General features: G+C 35.9%; 1 protein-coding gene across 1 annotated transcript in view; it reads left to right on the plus strand.

Annotated features, from left to right (window-relative positions):
* Positions 1-4,260: 4,260 nt before the first annotated feature.
* The window catches only part of ACTR10 (actin related protein 10), a 36,419-nt gene continuing 28,293 nt past the window's right edge, over positions 4,261-12,386 (plus strand). The window contains exons 1-3 of the mRNA XM_027842923.1: positions 4,261-4,432; positions 8,870-8,942; positions 9,709-9,791. Of these exons, the coding sequence (XP_027698724.1) occupies positions 4,356-4,432; positions 8,870-8,942; positions 9,709-9,791 (233 nt within the window). The 5' untranslated portion in view covers positions 4,261-4,355. The remainder of the gene's footprint in view (positions 4,433-8,869; positions 8,943-9,708; positions 9,792-12,386) is intronic.

The raw sequence follows: 12,386 nt of genomic DNA on the forward strand, positions 1-12,386 counted from the left end.
ACACACACACACACACACACACACACACACACACACACACACACACAAAATGTTAAGAACCTCTGTTCTAGAAGAAAGTTAATCCCCTTGAAGTATCTGGGGGCCAAATCCAAGAGCAAATGATGGCATGATAATGGGTTACCTATACTATGAAAGATTTAGAATACTAGAGTGTGGACTAAGTCTTCCCCAGCTATTCTGGTCCAATGTCTGGAATTTCTAAAGATTAGAATTAGAAAAGGCCCTGCTTTTAGGATAAATGAGCTCAATGTGTGTGATATCATTTACTCCTGTCTGGGATTCTCCAGCATGTGGCAGCAAGTTGAGAGTAAAGACATCATACATTACAATGTCAAGTAAAGTGAATATCTGTCCAAGCTGATGAGTGGTTCTTCATGAAAAGCAGCCTGTTCAGCAGTCATACATGCAGCTGGATGTGGATAACCCACAGATTGATCTCCATAGGCCAAGCTGGCTTAACAGAAATATAAAGAGGGGCCAGGATTGTCAATAGTGAGATATTGTTGGGGAAGTACAGCTTAAGGAGTTCATATTTTACAATGATATCTTAAAAACTGGTATTAATAAGTGATAGCCTTCATTTTCAAAAACAGAGGAAATGATCCAAACTGCCAGGAATCCCCAAGTGTTTGATACATAGTCTGCTTGGGAGTTGAGTCACACTGGATATAAATGTCTGGGCTTTTTACCTTTGCCATCACAGTACCCAAAAAAACTACACCAAAGTTACACCATTACCACCCGTCTCCAATTTTGTTATTCTATATGGAATAAGCCTCTTGGGTTCTCTGGAACTGACAGAATACAACTAATTGGAAGTCATGGATGCCTGTTAGTTATCTACGAAAGAAGGTTGAATGTGCTTTTCCACAGACCCTATCCCACATATGTATAATGAGGGAAGCCGATAGTCATGGCCCTAGGCTTTGAAATATTTTGTGTCAAATACGTTTGGCCATAAATGTAATCAAATGTGCCCAGAAGAAATAATTCCCCTCCTAACATCATAGAGTATGAGTCCATGGATGATCAGGATGGAAGAAGAGATAAGGTTTTCATAAGATGTGGCATACATCATTATGGTGAATAAAAATTTGGCTTGGACACTTTGGGAATTCCTAAGAATAATTTTCTAGAAGTCCCTTGCTTTTTACTTTGATTATAAACCAAGCCCATGTGGCAAAGCAATAATCACACATTTCATTACAAAAAGAAGAGGTAAACTGATGTTGCAGTTCAATCTCTGCTCAAGCTGGACAACAAATTATGCAAACAGTGTCATAAAAATTTATAAAAGTTTGAAATGTGTACATGGTGGGAAAGCTGTTCCACATTCACCTGTCCCAAGCAAGAACCGAATATGCTTATACAATTCCTATAAGAGACAGATGCTCTTACTGTTATTCCTACTCTTCTGTGTTCAGAGTGAAGAAATTATTAATTAATTAAATTTTCATTTTTATAATTGACTATTCTGTAATTAATTCTATTCTGTATTACAACCCCATTTTGTATGATTGCTCAACCCACATTTCTTTATCTCTGCCTATGAGCTAAGTTTAGAAGTTCAGTTCTCTAACTAATCACTATTCTATTCTTGCCTCAAGGAAATCTTATCCTTGAAGGATGCAGGTGGACGTCAAGGAATCTGGTCTAGCATTTTTACACCAACAAGTTATCTTCAAGGATGTCTGGTTTGTTACCCAAAAAAGTCTGGTCCACTATCTCTAACCTTGCAAGCGGACTCAATGAACATTTCTCAGTCACAGGACAGGAGGGAGTTGTTGTTAGACTGTCATTCCCAATTTCTAATCAATCATGTCACCCTCCCCCATAATGCTACCAGACCTGTAACCAATTGCATTGTTTTCCCCACCTACGCAACCCTGTTTTTCGTTCTCTTGTACCTCCCAAAACTATATGAAGGCTAGGAAGGCCTACCTCAGGGTATTTGATCATTGAGAGAGGCCATTGATCCAATTTATTGGTTACTGCTAGCCTACCTAATAAATTGATCATGCTTAGGTTTACCTTTATTTCCAAACGTAACAGGAGTCAGTGTAGATGGAGGAGATGAAATCAAATACACCAGATATGTAACAAAGTGAAGTGACAGCGGGGTTATTTTGCCTGGAAGATAACTAAAAGGAAAATGTAATATTCTCTAGTTTTATATCTTTTCTATCATTTCCTTATCTATTACAATAAAAGGAGGAAATCTGTTATAGTGGTTTTGACAAAAACTGGGGAAGGGCTGGGGCAAAGAAAAGGCTTGAGCAAAAGACTTCTGTAGGCTCAGAATAAAACAAAGAAATGTACATTAAATTAGCTAGATTAAGACTGTGTTACTAACCTTAAGGCTACAGGATAAGATAGCATATATATATATATATATATACATATTTTTTTAAATGGGATAAAATGGAAATTGACAAATGAGTTATACCTACCGGCACAGAGACCCTAAAAGTGTTTGAACAAATTTTCAGATATGGCCAATGTGGAGATTTTTTCTTTCTTACCTGCGTTTATTTGTTACAAGGAAGTAATTTTTTCTTTTTGGGGGGGGAGGAGTATTGGGAGAAAAGGGCTAGTGATAATGATGCCAGGAAAAAAAAGAGTGTCATTGAAGTTGTTTTTTAAACACACAGAAGAGAGGTAAAGGGAGACAGGGACAAACAAACAGAATAGCTTTGAAACTAACATGTTGCATAAAGCCCAACCATGGCCTCAGATTCACACCTCAAGTGTGTAGCACCCACACCCCACTTCTCTCTTGCTCTGGGCTGGCTCACTCAACCCAACCTACTCTCATGCTGGTTGGTCTGAGGATTTCCCCAGAGGAGGATGGCTATTCACAATCACTCAGCTATAACTCAAACTCCCTTTCAAGTTCCTAATAGTAACTGATATAGAGAGGGAATACATTACTACTATACATCAGTGTTGCTCCTGAGTCCCCACCAGAGTGCTTCCCTGTTTACACAAAAATCAGTCACCATGATATCATGGACTCAAAATAAAACATTTATTTAATAATAAAGTGAGATTATTAATATGTATATCATTACTAAATAAAAGGCAAAAGCAAGAATAATTAAAATGTTTGCCCGTAAACCTGGGTCACACTCTCCTACCAAAGCACCTAGTGGATGTGAGGAAAAATGGGCACACACTCACTGAAACCTAACAGGGAGGCACATGAGTAGGAAAACCCATGCCGAGCAACTCAAGACTCTGAATAGCAGGCCCTGATGTCTTAAGTGTCTTTAGGAAACAATCTGCACCAAACTGGGCAAAGCCACGTCTTTGCTATTTATTTTCTTTGTGAAAGCAAAGCTATTTCCTCTGCTACTCTCAGGCCACTGAAAGCATAACAAACTTTTAGTATACAGTCACCGTAGCAAGATGCTGACAAAGTGCCGTGTTCTTTTTGGGATAAGTAATTCTCTTAAACTAGAGAACTTCCAAGCTCCTCAAATCTGCCCTGCAACTCTTAGGCGTTTCTCCTTCTCAAGGTGTAAATGGTGACAGCTGGCACCTAATAAATGTGGGGCTATGCATGATTTATATGCATATAAGTATAAAACATATAAATATAAAACATATGCACAAAACATAAAATATATACATAAAATATAAAACATGTTTATATACATATAAATATAAAATATAAAAATATAAAAATGTATTTTATATTGCCTATATGTATATGCACATATATACACTGTGTGTATATACATACATATATATACATATATACGTACACATACAAAGAGAGAGAGAGATAACAGAAAACGTGGCCGTATGGTGCTTTACAGATGACTTCCATCATCATGTATGCTGGATTTCTTTCTTTTCCCTATGTCACATAATCGCTGTAAAAGCTCTTTCACCCAGCCTCGAAATTTCCTTATCCCACTTGATCCAAACTCCCGGTTTCCCACGAGCTTTCCCAGGAGGAGAGGAATGACGTCACCCACGCGTGACCCCCGCACTCAGCCTCTGGAGCCAGGCAGCTGCCCCCGCCATTGCCTGCTTGATTTTGACACTCGGGATCTGGAAATCGGCAGCCGCTAGCCGTTGCCTCCAGGCACTTAGATAGCCCCCCTGCTGCTGCTCACACGTTCCGTGGCGGGCTGCGTTACAATAGGGGGAAAGGCCCTGGCCATACGAACTCTTCCTACGACGGTGACAGGAAAGGCCCCGGGAGTGACGCAACTGCTCTGCGCCAGAGACAGCAGAAGGCCCTCCCCTCTCTGCCTTGCAGCCGTTTCAGTGGCAGCCATTGTTCCTTTTCTTGGGCCCTTGGTCCTGGGTCTGCCCCCGCAAACATGCCGCTCTACGAGGGTCTGGGGAGCGGAGGGGAGAAGACGGCGGTAGTGATCGACTTGGGTGAAGCCTTCACCAAGTGAGTCGGGCGGTCCCCGCCACTTTGATCTGCTTCTCCCCGTGGTCCCCGCGCCCCTCCGAGGATGGGGGCCTTTGGAGGTCGGGGCAGGAGGACCAGGCGTAGTCCTCTAGGGTGGCGAGAAAACCAGCTCGCACCTACCCAGTTTTGGCCTGATTAGTTCCTTCGGAGTCATTTGGAAGGGGGATGACAAAACTGATAGTTCAATTCAGTAATCATTTATTAAACGCCTACTATGTGCAAGGCACTGTGCTAAGAAAAGACAGCCCCTGCCTTCAAGGAGCTTACAATCAAACGACCGCGACAGTATTCCAACAAATATAAGCAAAGCAAGCTACGTACATAGATCGACTGTATATAGATAAAACAAAAGCAAGCTACGTACAACATAGATAGGAAATAATTAGCAGAGGGAAGGAAAGCCACTTCCAGAGTGGAAAGAAAAAACCGAGTAGTTATACTAGATGATGATATTGCTCATCAGATATTTACTTTTTAGTTAATTTTTATTCCTACTTAACACCCTAAAATGGATTATTATTATGTACATGGTAGAACAGAAGAGGATTGTAAATGAAACTGCAGATCTTTGTTGTGTTCAACCTGATTTTCTTTTTTAGGTATAGAAGTCCAACCCGTAGCTTTCAAAGCTAACCGCTTGCTTTGTTTCTGGCTTTTCTCTCTCCTTATCTCAGCATTGGTTTAAAAAGGATGCCTTGATGATATCGATTGCTTGTTTGCATACTGAGCAGCACCTTTTTTTCCCACCTCGACCCCCCACCCCCTTCTCACTTCCTGCTGATTGGGGAGAAAAAGAAAGCACTGTAATCAAATATTCATGCAGTACCTGTGCTGAATGCTGAGGATACAACTAGATAGAAGATTCAGCTACTTCCTGTCAAGGAACTTAAGGAGACAGGACATAAAGATTGCTAACTAGACTTTAATGTCCATGAAAGCAAACATCTTGTCATTATCTCTCTGTATACCCCCGCTGTGTCATTTAAGATTTTTGAGAAAAATTAATGGTAGGCATATAAAAAGTATGGGGAGGAGGTTCGGAGAGACAATTGTTAGAGAGCCTGAAGCCCATGATCATGAGGTGACTTGAAGTAACTTCCAGCTCTGGATCTATAATCCTTTGTCTAAAGGAATTGGGAGTGAGAATAATAATGGTTCCTAAAATGCTTAAGCTGGAAGAGACCTTAGAAATAATCTAGTGCAAGTCTTTCATTTTATAGATTAACTAAGACCCAGAGATGAGAAGTATTTCGCATTTAGTAGTTGAGTTGGAATTTTAGTCTAACTAAAGCCTCCTATCTCCTAGTATAGTGTTTCCACTTTACCATACTACTTAGGAATAAGGGAGTATTTTCTTTTTTTTTTTTTCCCAGTTCTCTTTTTTTCTTTTTTTAATTAATTTATTTATTTTTAGTTTTAAACATTCACTTCCAAAAGATTTTGAGTTTTAAATTTTCTCCCCCTCCCACTTCTTTCTCCCCCTCCCCCGACAGAATACAATCTGATATAAACTCTATATACACATTCATGTTAAGCATATTTCCCCATTAGTCGTGATGTAAAGAAGGAACCACGAGAATGAAGCAATAAAACAAAGCAACAAAGGAAAAGGAGAGCAAATAGTATGCTTCCATCTGCATTCAGACTCCATATTTCTTTCTCTGGCTGTGGATAGCAATTTCCATCATGAGTCTTTTGGAGTTGTCTTAGATTTTTGCATTGCTGTAAAGAACCAAGTCTTTCAAAGTCAGTCATCCCATAACGTGGCTGTTACAGTGAACAATGTTCTCCTGATTCTACTCATTTCACTTTGCATCAGTTCATGTAAGTCCAAGTTTGGTTGTTTTTTTTTTTAAATCTGCCTGCTTATCATTTGTTATGGAACAATAGCATTCCATTACATTTGTATACCACAGCTTATTCAGCCTTTCCCCAACTAATGGGCATCCCCTCAATTTCCAGTTTTTTGCCACCACAGAAAGAGCTGCTATACATATTTTTGTACATGTGGGTCTTTTTCCCATTTTTATGATTTCTAGACCTAAAAGTGATGTTACTGGATCAAAGGGTATGCACGGTTTTATAGCCCTTTGGGCATAGTTCCACATTGCTCTCCAGAATGGGTTGGATGATTTCACAACTCCACCAACAATGTATTAGTGTTACAGTTTTGCCACATCTTCACCAACATTTATCATTGACCTGTTTTGTCATGTTAGCCAATCTGATGAGCGTTGTGTGGTACCTCAGAGTCGTTTGATTTGCATTTCTCTAATTAATAGTGATTTAGAACATTTTTTCATATGACTATAGATAACTTTAGTTTTTTCCTCTGAGAACTGCCTGTTCATATCCTTTGACTATCAACTGGGGAATGACTTGTATTCTTATAAATTTGACTCAGTTCTCTATATATTTTAGAAATGAGGCTTTTATCAGACACACTGGTTATAAAAATTCTTTCTCAGTTTTCTGCTTCCCTCCTAATCTTGGATGCATTGGCTTTATTTGTGCAAAAGTGTTTCAGTTTATATCAAAATTGTCTATTTTGCACTTCATAACGTTCTCTAAATTCTTCCCTTCTCCATAGATCTTGAAGGGAGTATTTTCTTGTACGTTTCTGAGTTCTCCACAACCCCTAATACAATAATGTAAGTTAATAAAATTTGAATGAACAGTGAAAGTGACTGTTGAGAGTGATGCTCTTTATTTCTATGGAAAGTGGAGAAGAGAAATAGCTAGAAGGAGTGGAGGTACCTCTATCCCCAGTGGCAATGACCCTATGGAAAGGACATACTCAAGAAATATTAAGAAAAAAAATCAACAGATCATTGTGCATACAGCATTGTTTTAATGATAATCACCTGTGAAAGACTTGGGTACTCTGATCAATACAGTGATCCAAGACAATTCCAAAGGACTCATGACAAAAAAATGCTATCCACCACCAGAAAGAGAACTATGAACTCTGAGTGTCAATTGAATAGTTTTCTTACTTTCTTTATCTTTCTTGCTTTTTAAAAAATATGACTAATATGGAAATATGTTTTGCATGATTACACATGTATAATTGATATCATATTGTTTGTCTTTCTCAGTGGATGTGAGAGGAGTGGAAGGGATGGGAGAGAATTTGGAATTCAGAATTTTAAAAGAATGTTAAAAATAAATAAATAATAAAAGTTTGAAAAAAAAAAGCAGCAGGACTTAATAATTGCCATGATATATGACATAAAGAAAGTAATTGAAGATCTAAATTGCATACCTTGAGGATTTGGAGCATTCAAGTACCCCTGTGGGTGATGGGAATATAAGGAAAATGAGAATGGCTAGAGGACGAGGTGACAGGGTTTAGTTTTGGGTAACAGTGATAAATCCAAGCAAAGGCTATAGCCTGAAATACTGGTCAGGAAAAGAGTTGAATTTAACATTTAAATGAAAGTTCAGGATGTTATTTGGAAGCAGCATGGTTTGGTAGAAGGAAGAGTGTATTAGGAGACTTAAAACTGTTTTGTCTTGACCTTTCTGTTGTACCTGTTATAAAATGATGGATTCTCGTGTGGTTATTTGCATTCATATAGTCTTTGTTTTTACATTATAAGCTCCATGAGGGCAAATACTTAGTCTTATTTTATCTCTGTATCCTCTACACCTAGCACAGTGTCATGCATAAAATGTGTTTTAAAATGTGTTAAAGTACTGTTTAAACCGAAATCCCTAAATCTAGTTGTCAGTGTCTCTGCGCTTCAATGTATAAGGTAGAGATAATAATATCTACTATTATTGTTGAACAATTAAAAATAAAATAAACATGCTTTTGTTTCCTTTGCAAGTTGATCAATAGAGTATTATTGTACAAGAAGCAACTTAAAAGAAGTGAACCCAACCTAGTTTAATTTCTGTTCTACCAATTTGAGTAATTAATAATAATAGTTGACTTTTATATGTTTCTTTAAGATTTGCAGAGCATTTTAGATATATTATCTCATTTAATCACACTTGTCATTAGTTTGACAAACTGATGAGACAAAGAGAATAGACATTTTAGTCGCTGTTACAGATAAAGAAACTGAGGCTCAGGTTAAATGACTTAGAAAGAAGATCAAGATTAATCTCAGAAAAGTTAAGTGACTTGCCCAAGGTCACACTTCTTGGTAATAACAGTGTGGATTTGAACCCTGGTCTTCCTGACTCCAAGTAGTGAGTAAAAGGTTTTACTTTATCCAAAAGCTTTGATTCTTGCTTCTTTGAAATTATTAGAGGAATGCTATTTATAGGCTTTAGGGAATATTGTTGACTTGCATCGCTATACTGATTGTCATCCACTTCTTTTTTGGGAAACACAATTAGCTCCCTTGATCAGCGTACAAAAATAATGCAAAATATTTGAAAATGTTTTAAATTCATGATTTTCAGGTGTGGCTTTGCAGGAGAAACTGGCCCAAGATGTATAATACCTAGTGTAATCAAGAAAGCTGGAGTGTCTAAGGTACTTTAAACAACTATGTAAAATATTTTAAATTATGGCTTCAGAAAGTAACAGTTGTGCTAAAATTTTGCACTACTTGATAGAGGAATTTTGAAGAAAAATTTTATAATCACATTTAATACTCTTCAACTTTTGAGAAATGCTTCCTTTCATAAGCCACATGGCTTATCACAATTACTTAACAGTGCAATAGAATACAAAGTAGATAACCAAGAATTATTTGGCATAGGCTTTTCTTTTTCAATCTGGAAAAGGTTATCACCATTGTCAAATAAATTTCTATATTTCCTGTTCCCAAGGGAAAAAAATATGATTTTGAAAACTTTTTAAAAATCATATAGCAATTTCTTAAGTTTCTAGTGGTTCTTGCATAAGCTAAAAACATAATATTTATTTGTAGTATAATATAAAAAAATAAATAGAATCCTATAGAATTATTTTTCAAATCATGAGAAGTCTACTTACTTTATAATGTTACTGTAGTACAGAAGAAACCCTGCTGACTAGTAACTGGCAGATCACTTTAACCCTGCATTTATCTCTGGTACTTTTCTAAATACTTTGACTTTTCACTTTTGACTTACAAAAGAATGAAATACCTAATAAAATTTTTACATTGTTTTTCAGCACCAAATAATTATATTTGTTAACAAAGAACACATTAAACTTTAAGAATTTCATGATTAAGTGAAAGTATCTTTCAAATCTATAAAACAGATTATTTTGAACTATAGATAAGCTACTAATAACATTTTAATCTTTTCAGTCTATTAAAGTTGTTCAGTATAATATTAATACAGAAGAATTGTATGCCTACCTAAAGGAATTCATCCACACATTGTATTTCAGGTAAGAGGTGCTTTTTTTTTCTTTTGTTAGCAATTTTTGTGATCAGTTGTCTTTCTTTAAATCCTTGAACATAATATCTGTCAGTAACATTTGGTTGCTTTGTATCACATTCACTGGTTTTAAACTTTACCCTCCGAATATTAAACTTTACCCTCCGAATATCCATTTCTACTTCCCCGGTTTCAATCTCTCTAACAGCTTAGGGACTGTAGCCAACTGCAAATTATAGTGGCACGTAGGTAAAACGAATTGCCAAGTAGGATGGGAGGTACAGAGGAGCTCTCCTTTTCCCAGAGGACTTGAGGATGCAGATGTCTTAGGCTTATGGATGACTGTTTTGCTTGAAGGATGGATTAATGAACTGGTTTATAAACAATCCTATTTCTACATTATAAGTTTGAAAATAACAAATTTACATAGAGAAATCACAAATACATATAATAAAGTATATATACTAAATATATCTTTTACAGATAATAAGGCAATAATATGATAACTAATAAAAGGAACATCAGGAAAAGATACAAACATAAATGGAAATTTAACAATGACATCCTGAATAATGAGTATGTCAAAGAATAAATCATATAAACAATTACGTAAAAGAATGGTAATAGTGAGCCCATTTTGCAGCAGTCCTCAGAGAAAATATCTCTTAATCTTTCTATGCCTTATGTTTTCTCATCTGTAAAATAAGGAGGTCAAACTCGGGGATCTCAGAAGTCCCTTCCAAGCTTTAAATCTAAGATTGCTAATATGTTAACAAAACAAAAAGAGGGAGGATTAATGATCTAAGTAAGCAACTTTTTTTAAAAACTAGAAAATAACTAAACCCAAAATCAGCATAAGAGAGAAAATTTTGAAAACTAAAGAAGAAATAGGTAAAATGGAAAATAAAATAATATAGAATTAATAAAATTGGAAAGTTCTTTCTTTAAAAAGACTAACAAAATCAATAAACCTTGAGCTAAGTTAATCAAATGAGAAGCAAATCAGATTGCTAAAATTAAAAAATGAACAAGACAGAATTACAACAGAAAAGAAATAAAATTAACTGAACCCATTATACACAATTACATGCTGGAAAATCAAAAATTTAAAAGAAATGGATGATTACTTACAAAAATATAAAATATCTAAATTGAAAGAACATGAAATAGATATCTTAATCCACTCTCAAGAAATGAAATTGTATAAACCATAAAGCAACTACTAAAGGAGAGGGGGAAGTAACCTTGGTCCAGCCAGATTTATAAGTAAATTCTGTCAGATGCTTAAAGAACAATATTACATAAATTATCCTCAAAAAATTGGGAAAGAAAATACTATACTAGACTTGTTTTATGTGACAAATAAGGCCCTAACTCCTAAACCAGGGAGAGATAAGGCAAAGAATGAGAACTATAGACCAATATCACCAATAAATAATGATACAAAAATGTGAAATGGTCCTAGCAAAAAGATTACTACAATATAGCTAAAAAGTTATTCACTGTGACTAAGTTGGATACACATGCAAACCTATATACATACGTGTTTGTATATATCTATACTCATATAAACACACAAAATTAAAAATATAATTTTAAAATTATATCATAAAGCAGTCATCAAAACACTTTGATGCTGGTTTAAAAAATAGAAAAATTGATCAATGGGAGAAAATAGATTTGTTCAAGAATCAGAAATCAAATTAGAAATCAGAAGAATCAATTGAATTCAGTAACTCCAACTTTAGTAAATCAGAAAACATAAATTACTCATAAAAGAATTCCCTGTTTGACAAAAACTTTTGGGAAAATGGAAAAGCCAGTTAGAAGAAATCAGATTTAGACCCACATATTTAACCACATACCACAATTAGCTTAAAATAATAAGACCTCAATATAATAAAAAGTCAAAAAATATTTTTAATTGAAGGAGAAAAAAGAACAGGTAATTTTTACAGCCATGGCTAGAGGGAGAATTTTTACCTAAAAAAGGAATAGAGCATACCCCAAAAAAAGTAGCCAGTTTGTGTTATATGACATTTAAAAGCCTTTATATAAACAAAATCAATACAGCTAAGATAGAAAAAAAAGCTATTAATCAGGAAAATAACTTTTCATCAGATATCCCTGATAAGAGTTTTATATGCAAGATGCATTGGGAATCACCAAACATGTAAGATCAAAAGTCATTCACACCCTGGGCAAGTCACTTAACCCCAATTGCCTAAAAAAAAAAAAGCCATTCCGCAGTGGATAAATGTTTAAAAGTTAGGAGCAAACAATTCCTTTTTTTTTTTTGGTTAGGCAGTGGGGTTAAGTGACTTGCCCAGGGTCACACAGCTAGTAAGTGTTATGTGTCTGAGGCCGGATTTGAACTCAGGTCCTCCTGACTTCAGGGCCACTGCGCCACCTAGCTGTCCCCCAAACCATTCTTAAAAGAGTAACTACGAGCTATTAGCCATATGAAAAATTGCACTGAATCACCAAAATGAAATCAAAACAACTCTGAGATTTTACCTTATACCCAGCAAATTGACAGAGATGATAAAAAATGGAAACAGTAGATGTTGAGGGATTTCAGGTAGACAGACAACATGAATACACT

This window comes from Vombatus ursinus, unplaced genomic scaffold (genome assembly GCF_900497805.2).
Source record: "Vombatus ursinus unplaced genomic scaffold, bare-nosed wombat genome assembly UNPS02014893.1, whole genome shotgun sequence".
In the NCBI taxonomy this organism is placed as follows: domain Eukaryota; kingdom Metazoa; phylum Chordata; class Mammalia; order Diprotodontia; family Vombatidae; genus Vombatus; species Vombatus ursinus.